Raw genomic sequence first — 18,941 nt, forward strand, 5'->3', positions numbered from 1 at the left:
TAATCTTGAAATGTCGATCGGTACATTACAAAGGACATTACATAAAATATATGTACGTACGCTCGAATAACTTTGGGTAAATAATATGTTTATCAGGACTGAGTGAGATTTTTTTTCTAGGTAATTTGAAAAAAATGGTTTTAGTATTCTTTTTCTTCGGAAGTCGATAAACAATAATTATCGTGGCCTGGATCTTTAACCAATCTGAAACTATCCAATATCTGATAAGGAATAGAATTGTGAGAACCTAATCGAAAATGGATCACAAGAAAGACTCCCTTTCCTAAGATAATGCAAAAATGAATAGTGCTAATGTAAATAGTAGAAACAATGAGATTTATGTAAGCAAAGCTAATATATAAACTAGTATTACTAAACATTTCTGACTTTCTCAACTCACTCCGAAGTTTTAAATCAGTGACGTATTTCAGTTGTCGTCTTTAAATGAAAGTTTTATCTTTCAAATGAATTGAAAGCAAAGAAATTCAAAATCAGAACTTCAATAATTCTATTTCAATCTGTAGTTGACTCCAGATAATCAATTTTCAAATAACTTTGACAGTTTAAATATTCAGAATTAGTTTACCAGACCGTCAGGTACAATTCTAGATAATTAAGATTATTTTAAGATTCTTAAATATTATTTTAACATTCATAAAATCTTACAGTTTAATTTAGATATTTAAACTGTAAGATTTTTATTAAAAGTTCAATATTTCTATTAAAATTCTATTTAAAGGGATTGTAACCAAACAAACGGTGTTTATATTTAAATAAGTATATTTACGAGTATGATTATGAGACGTCATCTTGTTCTTTACTATTATTCAGACCTCTATGAAAAGTTTCAAGTTATCAAAAGTGTTGCTATCTTCGAAATCATTTTCTACCTCATTATTGGATATTTTCAGTAAGTCTTCGATTTCCAATAGATTTTTATTACTTGTTTCCGGCATAATTTTACTTATAACATATAACATAGCAGACATCGACACTATTGTAATCAACAATATACCATGTAATCCAATGTATGTTGTCAGATTAGGAATCCATTTCAATAAACTGTTGCCAAATGCCCAGAGATAAGCGCATGTCAAAGAACTACCAATTCCTTTGTATGAAGTTGGAAAGATTTCTCCTAAAATTGAAAATGGTAAAGCACTTGTACCTAAAGACATGAACATAACAAAACCTGTAATAAAACTTAAAACCAACCAAAGATAATCTTTAGAAAATATATTAAAAGATTGTAAAATCAATAGAATCGATGTCATAGCTAAGAAAATAATAGAAAATGATCCCGTGAACAAAAACAATGTCTTTCTTTTTACAATTTGAATTAATATGCAAGCTGTTAAAGAGCATATTAGGGTCATAACATCTAAAATAATGGTCCCTATGTACTTCCCATTAGTTAAATTAAAAACGTGTCTCAGCGAGTAATTCGAAACGAAATTTTCACCACTAAAACCCACAAAGCTGAACAGCAATATCATAATGGAAAGAGGCTTGAGAAAATCAGCTTTTAATAAAAATTTTACATAATCTGTTATCTTCTCTCGGAAATTCAATCTTTGTATTGGTTTCAAAGCTTTCAGTTGCAATTTTCTTTTTTGCGATGTAAGCAAAACATCTAACTCGTTAAGTGCCTCCCCATGTGCTCCTCTCAAAAAGTAAAAACATTCAGTTGCCCTTACTATATGCCCCTGAGAGGTTAGCCAATAAGGGCTTTCTGGAGAAAAATAATTTGCTATCAAAGCTACTATTGAAGTTGAAACTCCTATAGATGATATAAACTCCCAACATGTGAGCATTCCTGAAATATGACTTATTAATATACCTAGTGACATCATAGCTGTTTCCAACATTAAAAATATGCCCCTATAGTGTGGATCACAGTATTCTGATATAATAACACTACTGGTCGCGACTGCTCCTCCTAATGCTGTATTATGGAGAATATTAACAGTTATAATGCTACCAAAATTTCTATTGTCGAAGCTTATTAGCCAGCCGAGTAGAAGAGGAACTGTGGTCGCATAGATTGCTTTCTTTCTTCCCATTTTTTGCATGACAAAGGGAACAATGACAATTGAGGGCAGAAACACTATCTCTCCCGCGATCTCTGAAATGGAATAAATTTTTATCATTGCAACAGTTTGTTTTATCTTTAGGTTTTAATTTCCCGTGCTCCTTTTTAATGAGCTAAAATTATATTCAGAAAATATAGATTTTTGAAATACTCCCAAGTCTGTGAAGATATAGAGAGGGTGGTTGTCGATTTAATTGCGTGGGTTAATACAACATAAGTTCCATTCATAATCCTGGGGTGTGGCACAAATTATAACTTTTTTTTAAAATGATATTTCATTTTAAACATTAAAAACAATTACAAACTTACCGATGCTTTTCTGTAGATTTTTATTGTGAATCGGATGATTGCCAGCATTTTGATCAAGAAAACATGACATATAACCAAGACTCAAGCCGCAACTTAAAATTATGCTCAAAATTCCCGATACTATGACAATCTGTAAAAAATAAACAATTATTGAGTTACTACATAACAATTTTTGTCTTTCTTTGGCCTAAAATATTTTTACTGTTTTATTATATGTATAGATATAGTTTAGTTAGTATCTCGCAACACAAGTATTGAAGTTACTTCGAGGTTAACTCTATCTGTATAATTTGTCCTTTTAAAAAAACTTTATCCTGAGTTAACAAGTTAACATGACAGTCTGGTCGTCTCAGGCTGTCGGTACACTTATCCTTTTTAGTAAGATCATTCACTAAAAATCTTGAAAGTATAATTTTTGTGACTGTGTCTTGATTCTAATAAATCTCACATGTACTTAATTAAAAGTGCTTTTCACAAATTAATAAATACCTGGTTGAAGAAAGGCGATCGGTTTATCATTTTGATAATTTATAATTTCACATTATAAGGTTTATAAATAATTAATGAACCACTCGTAAAGAGACCATTTCAGTGTCTGATATTATTTCAATTACCACTCCCGAGCGGCTGAGTAAACATACGTCACATATGGATGGTGCTGGAATTGCAAATGTTTCATCACTTGTTTTAAATTCAAAAAATCATTTTGAATTCAAAAAGTTTCTTCATTGTTATAGGACATTTCAAACATCTTTTGTTATTGTCGCATTGTTTGTTTTTTGCGACCTTATGTGCATACATATAATCTCGCCTATATCCCTTGCGGGGTGGACAGAGACAGTAACGAAAAGACTGAAATGCAACGTACAGTTGTATGGCTCCAAGATGGAATTGAGATTCAAAAATCGTCCATCGCCTACAAGAAAAATCCCAAGTTTTTTTAGCCATTCATATAAAAAAAATGTATGCAGTGTTCCCAATTCTATAGAAAAGTAACGAAAATTACATATTCCTTTTTCCATCAATATAAAATAATAAATACAATAAAATAGAGATTAATCTAGCCCCGAATCAAGTTCGAGAATTGTGTTACACTATACTAAAAGGTACTAAAAAAGCTAAATCTATTCGAAGATTTGCTTATAAATGATTTTTTTTTAATTTTATGAGCCTCAAAGGTACAATAGGTGGACTTTATTAAAATAAATGCTTCAAGCATTTTCTAACAGTCAAACAGCCGGATGTCGAACTCTTTTTTTAAATACTGTGCTTAACCGCTCCTATTAGTATAATTTTAGTCTTGTGTTACATCCACAAGAGATTATTTACTTAATTCTAACGTTTCAGGGTGGGATACTTTATAAAGCCAAAATGTTGCTAAAACTCCGTTCAATCTTCATTTATCATCCTTGTTCCGTATAACAATAATCTTCAGTGTTATTTGAGATATTAGCAGCAGAAACCTTGTCTGCAAACAATAGCCGTTCCTGGCCACAATTGTTTCCATCACCAGATTAAATGACTGTTGCTGGCATTATTGCTGCCGAATATAAGATTTTCAACTTTAAGTCGGTATTTGTTACAATTCTCTGAATTCTGTGAGTCCAGTATTGGGCCCTAGAGATAACCTTGTCCTTTGTTTCATTAGAGGTCTTAGAAATCTCAGCTGCTAAGTTTGGTTGCTTTGTTTTATTCATCGTCTTCACTTGTAAGGTATACATTTTTAGGTTAAAAGGGAAGGGTTTGAAAATTGTAGCACCACATTGTTGTTTGCCTTTAAAGACCCTTTTCAGATTGAATTTTATGTTGGAAAGTTAAGTATGCGGTATTTCTGTCAGTAACGAATAGGTAGGATTTTTTCACAGTCGAGGTATTTTTTGACAAATTGATGTGATCAAAAGGAACAGTCGATTATGCCGAATATTATTTACTTAAAATCTTTGAGTACTTGCCACAGTTATTATTATTATTTTTTTTTTCAAACCAGTGCTAAACTAAATTTGTAAATGACATCCAACGTTTTGTTAAATTTAGAAGCCATAAAATCATTACAATAAGCCGTAGTCCAGTCTTTTCACGCAAGTGAAACTACAGTTTTTGTGAAATATATGGACCAAAAACATTCCAAATTACTTCAATCTATCCCCAAGCCCCTACAACCTACATAAATATTTACCCAGACGTCCTAGTCCACAATTTCCCTTATTGCTTCCTGTGAATCCCTAGGGTACAATGCGGCCATGTACATAATTACACATACTCTGGATAGAATGTGTTAGTAGGTGATAAAACTGTTGCCAACTACACTTATGAGGTAATAATTCCCACTAGATTATTTAAATTTGTTTATTTAGCTTGGGAGTTTTTGGGAGAAAAATTTTCATGTTATTTTTCTGAAGGTACTTGTTATTTGTGATGATATTTGATCTAAATGTAGCTTTGATAATCACACGGCTTGAATAATAAGTAATCTTGCTCCTCATCGAATTTGATCACGTAAAACAGATTATAATTTGAATTGTGGCCAGAGGTCCTCTTCAGAAAGGTGTGAATTCAATCGAGACAATTAAAGGACAAAAATGATTAATTTATATTTTTTATTTTCAATCATCGGATGGAAACGTTGTGAATCATGAAACGTTACTATTTTGGTCATCTGCTCTAAAATATAAATTTTAATTTGTTCCAGGGCTGCTGTCATGGGACTCTGGCGAGCACCAGGTGGACTTGGAGAAGGAACTGGCTACCCTCACGGCGCAGGCACCCGAGGGGGAAGAAGCCAGATATGGTGAGTACTTTACTAGGAAATCCTATACTCTCATTCTTATCCTTAATTTCGTTTTCTCGCGTTTATGAAGTCTTTTATGAAAGACCTTTTGGAATAGTTGTGTCCTTTTTCTTTGGACAATATTTTTAAAACACCGATTCATTCAGAATAAACATACCGTAAGAATGTACTCCTTTAGTGAACAATAAAGCATTTACTTACTTACTTACTTAATGTAAATAATTGCAATTCCCAGATTCAGGTAGTTTCAATCTCCATTGGGTATAAAAAAATTGAGCGGTATAAAAAATAAGGATATGTTTATATTATTTTATAAAGAAATGTTTGATAGGAAAATACGAGACGATGTGTAGAATCAATGAGATGTTCACTAGGCGTTACAATGGTAGGTCCCTATCTGTTTCACACAAACATTGAAGTGTTTGCAAACGCCGTCGATATATGAAAGCTATTGACAGTAAGTTAAAGGTAATGTCTAACAAGTGTAACTAACGTAGATATGTCATCCACATGTACCTATATCATTTACTGGAGTAAGTACTAAGTAAAGATAAATTGTTAATAATGATAAGTTCGCATTTGACCTTTGAAAATCCTCTGTCTTGGTTTACAAATCATCCACTCTAAAAACGTAAAAAAACTCACGCTTACATTACTGTTTGGTAAAAAACTGAAGCAAGAAAACTAAATAATAAGATTACCTAGCGTTTCGCTAGGTTATTAGCCACATATAAATAGATCATCCAAATATTCTAACTTATAAAGTGAAAGCCTATGCCCAGCGGTCAGCCGTCGACAGAATAACGGATTGGGCGCTAAGGGCAACCCGCTAGAAAGATAAATAGGCCGGACCCTATCATTAATGATGGCAGAGTTACGACAACCCTAAAATTAAACATTTACAAGGAAATAGGTGGAGCTGGGAATATGCAAAGATGAGAGCGATCGTCTTGTTTATTCACAAGACCATGAAAAAAATAATTATCCCTACGTTTTCATTAAGTTTGATTATACTTCTTTACAGTCAAACCACTGAACCTTCGGTGAAATTTCACTTACTTGAATTTTGTCTAGAAGGAGTGTGGGAATTTGCATGTTGGAAGGGAGAGGCCAAGATGAATGTGCCTTGATCAAACCAGGGACATCCTAGGGAAAGGTCACATTAAGAGTTAAAACCGAAGAACTTGCATGAAGAGAGTCATAAATGTAGATGAAGGGAAAGAAGTATGCAAGATGACAAGTGGAAAGATAGAAGAAGATATTTACTTGTTTGCTTGTGTGCATCTACATTTCAGGGCTCGAAGTCCGCTTATGGACATTTATTTCTTATTTATATGTAAAACAGGTGTTAAACGCATTTTGCGTCATCACTTTGCAAAAACACTAGCAACCTGGCTTGCAGATGCATCAAATAGCACACAAATCAGAAAGCTAAAGAAAATTCTTTTACACTAGTGAAACAAACTTAAAGCTTTAACAAATAAAATAAATAAAACAATGTACCTTTATTTTATCTCGGAAATTTCGAATGATACGTATAATACCAGTATTGTTTATAAATATCATAACGCAACGCGAAAGTGTAAAATCAGTTATTTCTCTCAGTACTTTGGCTGATATTCTGCAGTTGTACAATGGCTCATTAGGAGCGAAGTTAGCAGTTGTTTCACCATTTTCATTATTTTCTTTTTTTGATGTTTCATCTCCAATATTGAGAGGATTGAACTTCGAAGCCTTATTAATAACAAACTTTGTCTTTGTGGCATTGTGTATTCAACTTTGCCTTATTAGGTATTCCGAGCTGGCGCAGCGCCTTTTTGGGATCATTTGCATATTATAATATTGCTTTAACTTCCTCCTTGGCTTAGTCTGATAACCTTTGTGAGTAGAAATCTAGATCTATTGCTTCATTGAGTGGAAAATAGATGAATAGTTACATTACATTCCGTTGCAAGTAATTGAAGTGTGTGAACGTTATATGGCCAAACACCAATTTAAATAACGGATTGCACCCACGCATTAGTGGAAACTTAAATATTAAATAAAACTAAAATATAATCAAATTTTTTTGTTTTATTTATTATTTAATAGTGAAGTTTTCAGTTCAATTGGCACACAAGAGGGACCAAAGGGGAATTTTATATAGTAATTGTATCAGGTAACCAACTACTTACATACATATGGTCACGTCTAAATCCCATGCGGGGTAGACAGAGCCAACAGTCTTGAAAAGCCTGAATGGCCACGTTCACCTACTTAGCTTAATGATAGAATTCAGATTCAAATAGTGACAGGTTGCTAACCCATCGCCTAAAAAGAATCCTAAGTTTATAAGCCTATCCCTTAATCGCCTTTTACGACATCCATGGGAAAGAGATGGAGTGGTCCCATTCTTTTTTGTATTGGTGCCGGGAACCACACGTCACGGTATTTAACTAGTCTTCCGTAATTTGCCAGCACCGGAAAAGCTCGCACATTCCACTCGTACAATGTAATTCTTCTCTTCCGACCTCGCTGCCCCGGTAATAGCATTTTATTCGAAACTTTTCCACCTACACGCCTCTCATGGGGCCTGGCATGAACAAAACTGTACCTACATTGTACTGTACATAGCTCGGGAAATGTATGAATACTGGAATATTAAAAGTTGCGCTGTACAGAATTTGAGAATAGAGTTTGAAACTGTAATTTGCTTTTTTGTCACCTAGGGTTTGTTAACTAGACTTTTACTTCTGTGACACTTTTCACAGAAAAAAAAGTTAACTAAATGTTTCTTTAAATTAATTTGCCGTATAACCCAAATCACCCAAATCTAAACAGAGTGAATAACAGACATACATACTAACAAAGTTTGGAATTAGATTATCAAATTGTGACAGATTACTAGCCCATCGCATCTAAGAAGAATCCCATGTGTTTTTTTGTGTCATGTTATAATACTTTTCCTTAGTCGCCTTTTACGACAGCCATGGGAAAGAGATGGAAAGGTCCTATTCTTTGTTATATTGGAGTCGGAAACCACACGGCACCTCACAATATTTACCGTGTTCTATGTAAAATTGTACAATGAAAATAACTAAACGCCGAACTTTTCCGCCTACTATCAGTTTCTCATCTCAGTTGGAGAACTTTCGAAGGCTTTTAAGAGCTTTCGAAAGCATTTGCATTTAAATATAAGACAACTTAGACTTCCAAGCTTCGATATTTCGAATTTAAAATGAGCAATTTTATATCATCTTCTGTTTTATGGATCTTATGAAATCTTAAATTGGATATTATGCTTCTTTCTACTGTAAGCGACGAAAATAGGATTAAACAGTTTAACTTTAACATTTTCAGTTTAATTTTACATACAGTCACATCTATATCCCTGGCGGGGTAGACAAAATCAATCGCACAAAATATATACAAACATTTTTTATTAAGTAGTATATATTTTTGTACAATTTATTTCCTAAACATTATTATATTATTTGCCGTGTGGTTCCCGGCACCAATTAAAAAAAGAAAAGGACCACTCCATCTCATTTCCCATTGATGTCGTAAGAGACGACTAAGGGATAGGCTTATAAGCGGGATTCTTATTTGAGGCGATGGGCTTGCAACCTGTCACTATTAGAATTTCAATTCTATCATAAAGCCAAACAGCCGAACGTGGTCTACCAGTCTCTTCAAGGTTGTTGGCTCTGTCTACCCCGCAAGGGATATAGATGTGACTATATGAATGAATGAATGAATTGTTTTAATTTTTTAAAAAACCACTTAGCACGAAATCAAAAGACATTCCCCTTCTACCCCAATGTGAACATTGTTTAATGGCTGTAAATGGCGATAAACGGTAACCAACGGAACGAGAGCACAGAGCCTGATAATGGCCCTCGATAATGCGTAGAAACCGTGAAACGATTATAAGCCTTACATTGTCCTTATGATCCCGAGATTTCAGATTAAACATATATATATATATAATAAATTATCTTACCATACATACATACATACATAAAATCACGCCTCTTTCCCGGAGGGGTAGGCAGAGACTACCTCTTTCCACTTGCCACGATCTCTGCATATTTCCTTCGCTTCATCTACATTCATAACTCTCTTCATGCAAGCTCGGCGGTTTCGGGTACTTTTGACCTGACCCTTTAGAGACCTGACCCGTCTAGGTCTTCCCACTCCGACCTTTCCCTCCACACCCTCCATGTATATCTGCTTAGTCAACCTGTTTTCATTCATCCTCTCCACATGACCGAACCATATTTGTATTTATTCAAAAGGCAAAAACATTTGTTCTAACTCGCTTGTCTGTGACACCGGAGGTCAGGTCCGGCCAGGGCCTATCTTGGATTTGATTGATAGATGGATTTCTTGGATACTTATCTATATAAGTATTTATTATAAAATATAGTATCGTTGAGTTAGTATCTCGTAACACAAAGTCTCTTACTTACTTCGAGGCTAACTCAATCTGTGTAATTTGTCCAAAAAAGATAACTATAATAATAAATTATTTTACCTTATTTGTATTGATTTAAACGGCAAAAACAAGTCATTTAAGATCATAAGTTTTGTTCGGCTATAAGTATGTAGAAAATTGCCACACAACAACAATGCTTTCAACAATGTGTCTACTAAAGTTTTCTATGAATTTTACCCTCGTTTAATATGCCCGTTCACGTATTTCCGGTAGGCGACAAGAACCCGATATATACAAAAAAGATCGATAATTTGAAGCGATTACTGGCAATAATTTACAATGCTGTTGGTTTTTTTTTATTTATAAATTTATGTACACAGAAAACATCGAGAATGATAAACACTAGAAACAAAAATTACATAATATCTGCTTATTACAAAATAAATCTCTTCCAGCAGACTCGAGATAGGAGAAATATCTATGTACCTATGTAAGTAATCCCTAAATATGGTAATATGACCTCGTTCGGTCGTTTAATTTCAACAAAACTTGGGTACGATGAAATATACAGATGGTCCCACGTCAATTCCGTTCAATCCTTTTATCCAGGGAACTTAACACCGTGATTTGGGGCCAATCGAAGCCAGGGTCGCGACGTGTGGGCGTATAGGGAATTACACAGTATTGATTTCAAACGGTTTGGTAAAGAAATTATTTTATTAAAATAAGAGCAAACGTTACTTTTTTCACACATTTGACGATTTTCTTATTTTTGGGGTCAATCGATGTCAGTAATGATCATTATGCCGTACCGTATTGATTTCAACAAAAGGAGGTTAATTATATTAATTTGAAGAAGGTGGGCAATAGTTTGTTTTCGTTTAAATGAGTTCTTTTAGACGTTTTCTTTTCATACAAAATTGAGAAAAGGCTGTGTATGAGAAACTAGAAACTGGCATTTCTAACACAAACGACAAAGCTTTATATCACGTAGTACCCTCTTGTTTAGCAAATTTTGAACACAACGAAAAAGGCGCTCAAAGTCTAGTCTAGTAATAAAATAAATATATACGGGACAAATTACACAGATTGAGTTAGCCTCGAAGTAAGTTCGAGACTAGTGGTACGAGATACTAACTCAACGGTACTATATTTTATCATAAATACTTAGATAAACATCCAAGACCCAGGTCAATCAGAAAAAGTTCGTTTCTCATCACGTCCTGGTAGTAATAATAATTAATATTTAACAACATATTAAAAAGGATAACATGTGATTGAATTTTTGGGCCTAAATGATTCCGTGATACTGCGCATCCAATTATTTAGCTTGACAAACCGTAATCCTGGGTCCATATGGGATTAATTTGATTTGTTGAGGCTGTTGTAGGTTTATTATTTATTTATTTATATTTGCAAGAATGGTTAAATTGTGAAACAATGGATTTAAGATCCTCCCGGTTCACTTCACTGGAAAGGAGGTCAGGGTTCACCTATTACATCTAAAGATTTAATATTGAGTATATACAGAAAGACTCATACTAACCATAAAAACATTTTTAAAAGTTCACAAGGCAAGATTAACTACAGTACACAAAAGTTGTGTAAAGGCAACAAAATCATTTAAGAAAAGTAGATAACTTTTTATATTATTGATTGCATTCACTGATAAGTGATACATGTATCTTACATTAGCAAAGAAAAAAAAATCAAATGAAGACAAAAATGTTATAACTCAGCGCTTTTCTAAAACTACTAAGATGTAAGGCGACTTAAGGATAGGCTAATAAACTTAGTAATCTTCTTTTAGGTGATGGGCTAGCAACCTGTCACTATTTGAATCTCAATTCTATCATTGAGACAAACAGATGAACGATAACTATATCATACTATCTGTCCCGGCAAACGTTGTTTTGCCATATAATATAATTCCATATAATTTAAAAAATGTTAAGTGTGGACAACCCTTAACACTTAGGGGTATGAAAAATAGATGTTAGCCGATTCTCAGACCTACTGAATATGCATGCAAAGTTTGGTTAAAATCGGTAAAGCCGTTTCGGAAGAGTACGGAGACAAACATTGTGACACGAGAATTTTATATATAAGATTATATGTATGTGTGTATAATATATATATTATATGTATGTATGTATTTTTCTAAACCTCAGTACACAAACACACACACAAAGACCTAACTTTGCACCCTCGTCGATTCGCCCCGGAGCCTCCTCGGCTGTTATTGTATCGCACAGCGCTTAATAAATACATTGTTACCCAACATTTTGTTCCTTTGTGCCCCAGTGAGTGGATTTAAGCACCCCTGCCTCACTTTCGACTTTGTGAATCGAATTTCTTGGGAGCTAACTTCATACAAAACAGTTTGAGATTAATCTTCTCGTTCAATGTTGTAGAACATTGTGAATTATTTCAATAGAAAATCACTATCTCATATTTTCTTAGTTAAGGTACCTTTAAAAATATCAGATTCTTATCGTTCTTAATGCTTATGTACTAGGGATTCTTCTAGGCGATAGGCTAACAACCTGTCACTATTTTAATCTCAATCTGGTAGGCCACGTTCATCTGTTGGGCTCAATGATAGAATTGAGATTCAATAGTGAAAGGTTGCTAGCCCATCGCCTAAAAAAGAATCCCAAGTAAGCCTATCCCTTAGTCGCCTTTTACGACATCCATTGGAAAGAGATGGAGTGGTCCTATTCTTTTTTTTATTGGTGCCGGGAACCACACGGCACCAACGAATATCCAACAGTGAACAAAAAAATGCCACCTGCACGCTTTCCAATACATTTTTTGTACAAAAAAAATCCATTTTTCTGCCGTGTGAAACGAAACGTTCAACTGTAAGGCTGTTTGTGAAAATTTGCTGAAAAAAGCACAATATATATATATGTATACTAGCGACCCGCCCCGGCTTCGCACGGGTGCAAAATTAGGAAAAAAATATACATAAAAACCTTCCTCTTGAATCACACTCTACCTGTTACAAAAAACCGCATCAAAATCCGTTGCGTAATTTTAAAGATTTAAGCATACAGACAAAGAGACTAAAATAGCCACTTTGTTTTATACTATGTAGTGATATGTATATATATATATTGTGCTTTTTTTTCTTTTGTTTTGTCAAGAAATTTTATTAGATTTTATATACATACACGTAATCACGTCTTTATTCCTTACGGGGTGGACAGAGCTGACAGTCTTAAGAAGACTGAGGCCACGTTCGGTTCAGTTATTGTTATTAGATTTTTTAAATTAAACTTTTTAACTAGGAACCAATTTCCAAGAAAATCTATATCGGAAATGTAGCCTTTCCTAGATATAGGTTAGATTAGGTCTTCTTCTGATAAACCTAACACCCCTGTTCATACAAATTAAAACAAATAGTCATGATAGGTCACGTTTATTTGCAAGTGACTATACTAAATATATCTATACTAATATTATAAAGCTGAAGAGTTTGTTTGAACGCGCTAATCTCAAGAACTACTGGTTCGAATTGAAAATTTCTTTTTGTGTTGAATAGAACATTTTAACGACGAAGGCTTTAGGCTATTTATCATCACGCTGCAACTATTAGGAGCGAAAAAATAATGGAAAATATGAAAAACAAAACGGGGAAAATTATTCCGCCTTGAGGGCATCAGTGATGCCCAAAATAAATATTCCACGCGTACGAAGTCGCGGGCACAGCTAGTATATGATAATGATTTTAGAAATGATTAATATTTTTGAACATACAAAACAGTATGTTGCTTAAAATTGTTTTAAAACTCATACAAAAATCCCCTATGAAAACGGTTGAAGCTTTGTATAAAAGTCATTAATCATTGAGCTTTTTAAAACAATGTTCGTGGCCTCGCGTTATTAATTTTTAAACGGTTCATATTGTTTTTATATGCATATTCTGGTTTACGAAATACCTATCCCTTAGTCGCCTTTTACGGTACCCATGGGACACAGATTAGGATGTCCTATTCTTTCTGTATTGGTGCCGGGAACCACACGGCACGACTCTTTTTTTATGTGCAACAAAGAGTTATCCATTTATTTATTCAAGTTTTCTTTTTCCTCGCGTGAAATGTCAACGTTGAAACTTATGCTTACACCTTTTTTTTTTTGTAGGGGGTTGAAATAAAGCAATTTTAATCTGAACCCGTACTGTGATAATGTGAAAACACGAAAATAACCAAGAAAATTGCTGGAAGCCGAGCATAAAAGAGCCACAATTGATCTGTATAACGTATAAAAGCTATCTGGGAGTTGGACACAAAGTATTGAACAAACAGATCGATGCTAACTATTAATACGTAAGGCAAACTATGAGTAAGCCGAACAGCTGAACGTGGCCTATCAGTGTTTTCAAGACTGTTGGCCCTGTCTACCCCGCAAGGGATATAGACGTAATTATATGAAATGCAATAAGATACACAACAATACGAGTATTTTGCTTTATGCGTTACATATATGTAGTTCAGCAATACAAACACATACATAAAATTGAGCCGTGTGGTTCCCGGAACTTTAGAATAGAACCACTCCATCTCTTTCCCGTGGATGTCGTAAAAGGCGACAAAGAGACAGGCTAATAATAAACTTGGGATTCTTCTTTTAAGCGATGGGATAGCAATGTCACTATTTGAATCTCAATTCCACCTTAGCCGTACGACTGGCCTTTTAGTTTTTGTGAGAATGCTGGCTCTGTCTATCCCGTAAGAGATAAAGACGTGATTATACAAGGTGTAACGGAAAGGGGGTTATCATATGAAGTGGGTGGATACTATACCTGTAATAGATTCTTCTTACTTCTACTACTGGTCCTTATCACCATGTTCATAAATGCATGTCAAAAAAAATTCGCAATAAAATTAAATTATTTGAATGTAAACAAACGTGGCAAATCACTATTGGGTCAACATCCCCAATTCAAAACATCACACACACTAAGACACTATCAATGTACACTAAAACACTAACTCCTCAGTCGTCATTTTCTCCTGGTACCGTCGGCGACCTAAGTCGTAGGTAACCGCTTTGTCGGCGGCTCGGCGCCGTCAAAGAGATCGCGGCACAAAGCGGCGATCGTTTGATGAAGATTCTAAAACAAACAAATAAGACTCGTTAGCTTAATAAATAAGAATCATTTTGCTTTGCCAGAGGTACGCCGTTTAAGACATTTAATCGATTTGAAAAATATCGCACGAAATGCAAAAGAAATAATAATTATCTACATACATACATACATAAAACCACGCCTTTTTCCCGGAGGGGTAGGCAGAGACTACATCTTTCCACTTGCCACGATCTCTCCATAGGTACTTACTTCGTTTCATCCACATTCATAACTCTTTATGCAAGCTAATAAATAATAACCTACACTACGAAATAAATTGGTAATTAAGTGAAAGAAGGATTGAAAACCTACCTTTCAAAGAAAGGGTTCAAAATGTCGACCTCCTTCCTGGATGCACAGGTCAGCTCTCCGGTAAATGGAACCCCGGACATTGCGAAGCATTTCTGGCTTTACAGTATCAAATGCGGTTTTGATGCGGGCAACCATTTCTTCGCTCGAAGGGCAATCTGACGCAACACTTTTGAGGCAAACTCCGATGAGGTCTTGACCTGACGTCGATACCAGTCGCAAAAAGTCACGCGAGGTCCAAAATCAGCTGGAGTTAATTCCTGCGTGCGCCTAAAATGATAGGGGTGTTGATGGTCTGCGTGCAACACTCGCCAGACCTGCATGTGATTAGAAGCCCCCAGCTTCAGGGCAGCACGACGCGTACTGCTCCTCGGGTTATCCTCGAAATGTTGCAACACGGCTTCTTCGAACTCTGGATCTTGTGAGGTAGCGCGACCAGCCAGCACTGGTGCGTGAAAGATCCAGTTGAGTGGAGACGGTTGACCATACGGGCGAAGCAACGTACTGAAGGCAGACGCCTAGCTTCAGCAGGTGGTCGGCCATCGACGAATCGCCGACGGTATAATTCTCGGGCGGCCCTCAGACTGCCGTCTGCTGCACCGACACAGAGTATCATTTCGTAATATTCTGAATTACTCAAAGACATCACGAAAGAGAACACTGATACGAAAAAGTCGAAACACAAGCACAAAAAATGTCGTCACGTAAACAGATAGCGAACGACTGATTGATTTGATTGATAGTGCTAAACAGTGTTGCCAACGACGTATCAAGCTCCCCACTAGAATCGACCTCTAATCACAAGAAATGCACTAAAAAAAATCGCACCATCAAAAAAAGCACTAAATTTTCCACTAACTTTATTTCTGTTGTGTTGAAATTAGCACCTGATGTCGCTGTTAGCGGATTAAGCGGCAAATATTAGATATTCAAATTAATCAGAATAAACAAATTGTTATAAGTTTAGTTACAATTAAATAAAAATAAATGATGTTTAAAATAAATGTTTAAAACAATTCGTTTCGATCATAAATTATAGTAAGTGGTTAACAATAAAAAGTAACCAAGCCCATTTGTTGTCGAATTCTCAGAGAAAAAGTTTGAAATGAAATGTTGTGGCACTTGAGATTTTTGGGAAAAGCCATCTTTCAATTACTTGAAGCCAATCTTTTAAATCTGGGTCCTGAAGCCAAGAATCCCGAAATTTTTGGGTATACTGTGGTTTTGGCATGTCATTGATAATTATGAAACACGGAACAAAACAAAGAACACCAACGCACTGAGCGAGCACGAACGAAAAGTGATTGATTGACATTTGAGAGAATTCGGGGATTTCCCAAGACTCCTACACGGGGAATCCCCGATAATAAAGTATTGTAATTTTAACAGTTTCTGGCCTGGATGCCGGTCCTTTTGGACGTTTACTCACTACTAAATTGATGGTTCGCAAATTATTGATTGATGAGTCAAGAAATTGAACTCCAACAACGATACGAGTGGATTTTATAGGCGTTATTCCAATAATTTAAAAAAATACATAATTCTTAAATTCCACTAGATAAATCCACTAGCCACTAAAACTCATATTTGTCCGCTAAAAGGCAAGTCAAAACCACCAGATTTAGTGGAAATTCCACTAAGTGGGCAACACTGGTGCTAAAATTAATAATTGTACATTTCCGCTTCCCGACTCTGCTATCCTAGTACAGGGGAGACACGGGCAAAGTCGACCACGGCCAGTTTAACCTAAAATATTTTTGCAAACAAAGGTGAAATAAAATTATTTTAGTAAAAATATGTTTTGTCCCTTTGATTCAATATCTTATTAATGTTACCATAATAAAGGGGTTAAAAACAGTATTATTTGATTTCAAAATTTTACCATACTTAGGTACTACCACTCTTACCAATTGGAAAAAATGGCATGTACAAAACGTGTTTCCTAGGTTGACTAAATGTTGACAACTTTTTTATGAATGCGGCGATAAAATTAAACAAAGTAAAAGTTTACTAATCACAAACGTAAACAATCAGGTGGGATCATCATTTTACCCTTACTTACCCTAAAGCGGAAGAAAGGATACGTGTACATCACCTGTCTCGCGGTGAGCGCCAGTGGGCGGCGCGTAGTGTACTAGAATCAATTAAACCCATTGACTGCGCACACACACACTCTCAAATTTTAATAATGACCTTGGATTAGTCGAATTTAAGAAAGAGAGACAAGTACTCTATCTAGTCTTGCCATCTCGTTTTGGTAAATTAGGGGCCCGTTTTAATTTATTTTTAAGTAGATAAATTAAACCTCTTGCGTATCCATGAAATCCTGGTAGCTAAATGATAAATTCCTTTATTTAATTCGGAGATGTTTTTACCCATGATGCAAAAAAGAGCAGTGTTGTTGATGCAGATGACGCAGAGAGACTGCCGTCTGACCTCCGCAAAGATCAGAGACAAGAACCAACATGTTTCCCTTCACGAACATTTATTTCTTTCATTTAAGTAGTAGATTATTAGTAATAGTAAATTTATTAATTTATGACGATATTCGTTTATCGGCTTCTTAAAATATGAAAAAGAATTTCGTTCGTAATAGAAAAATTCTTAAAATATCCGGAACCCATTTTAATACATTATTAATCGACCTTGCTCTTTGCTCCTTGCAAAGAAAAGTCACGCCGATTTCAGGGTTCATTTGGAAAATTTTAGTTAAAACCAACAACAATAGTTTGCTCGGATTTTTTGATTCAATAATAGTTCGATTATTTCTCTTTTTAATTTTATTTCTTTAAAAATTATTTCTTTTAGGTTTTTCATAATGTTACAAACACGTTCTCTGGTAACTACTACATTGATATTATTCAGTACGCTTAGTTCGTTGTTTTACTTTTACTTTATTACTGTAAAAACGCCAGTCCGGTATTTTAGTTGCTACAATTTATCTGCTAAAATAATTGATGAGAAACTGTTAGTCAGTTTTCTTTTTTGCCATGAGATTGAAGAGTCATATGAAACACTGATATTCAAACAGCCTTCAGTGTAAAGTTGTAATTTTAATGAGATAAAGTAAAAAATCAAGTTTCGCAGGTGGGACTCGTCAGCTAAATAGTAAAAAGTAAAGAAAAAAGCAGGAACACTTAGTTAAGAAAAACAAAAAAATATCCGGAACCCTGGCTCTAAAATACTATTTTAAAGTACCAGGAGTACAGACGGGAGGCGTCGACATTAGGCCAGTGGGCCAATGGGTGATCGTTAAGGTGGCATTGACCTCACAGCTGTTTACTGCCGTAGTGTTGTGCAAGTTTTAATAAAATAAAATAAAATAAAATAAAATGGACTGAATAAAATAAAATTTTAAAATTAAAAATTTGCTTTCACGGTTTCGCTTGGCACCAGGCTGTTTGTTACCGGTGACTCGTTTGGTGTACTCGATATGATAACCCCCTTTCCGTTACACATTGTATGTATGTATGTATGAATAAAATTACGCCAAGGGGGGTAGGCAGAGACTGCAGTTTTACATTTGCCATGCCTGCACAATTTCTTTTTTTTATTTCATCCACATTCATAACTCTCTTCGTACAAGCTCGTCATTCTAACATACTCTAGAGCGAACTTTTCGCCAAATAAAATGGTTTCTAATTTTTAAAGTACCTACAAATAACAAAGGCTTACAAACTTGGCGATGGGCTAGCAACCTGTCACTATTTGAATCTCAATTCTATCATTAAGCCAAATAGCTGAACGTGGCCATTCAGTCTTTTCAAGACTGTTGGCTCTGCAAGGGATATAGACGTGACCATATGTATGTATGTATGTATCTTCTTCTTCGTCGTTACCTTTTCCCACTTTCTACGTGGGGTCGGCACAGTATGTTAGTTTTTTCCAATTA

At 35.0% G+C, this 18,941-nt stretch overlaps 2 protein-coding genes across 2 annotated transcripts in view; one reads left to right on the top strand and one right to left on the bottom strand.

The window, feature by feature from the left end:
- LOC106129064 (microtubule-associated protein futsch) overlaps window positions 1-18,941 on the top strand; it is a 156,344-nt gene that overhangs the window by 74,782 nt on the left and 62,621 nt on the right. Inside the window, exon 2 of the mRNA XM_060948651.1 lies at window positions 5,091-5,189. Coding sequence (XP_060804634.1) covers window positions 5,091-5,189 — 99 coding nt within the window. The remainder of the gene's footprint in view (window positions 1-5,090; window positions 5,190-18,941) is intronic.
- On the bottom strand, window positions 758-3,035 carry LOC106129087 (facilitated trehalose transporter Tret1). Its single transcript, XM_013327546.2, has 3 exons — window positions 2,891-3,035; window positions 2,402-2,531; window positions 758-2,125 (listed from the first exon to the last, which is right to left on the bottom strand). The coding sequence occupies exons 1-3, from the start codon at window positions 2,918-2,920 to the stop codon at window positions 828-830; spliced, it is 1,458 nt and encodes a 485-aa protein (XP_013183000.1). The 5' UTR covers window positions 2,921-3,035; the 3' UTR covers window positions 758-827.

This window comes from Amyelois transitella, chromosome 16 (assembly GCF_032362555.1).
Source record: "Amyelois transitella isolate CPQ chromosome 16, ilAmyTran1.1, whole genome shotgun sequence".
Classification (NCBI taxonomy): domain Eukaryota; kingdom Metazoa; phylum Arthropoda; class Insecta; order Lepidoptera; family Pyralidae; genus Amyelois; species Amyelois transitella.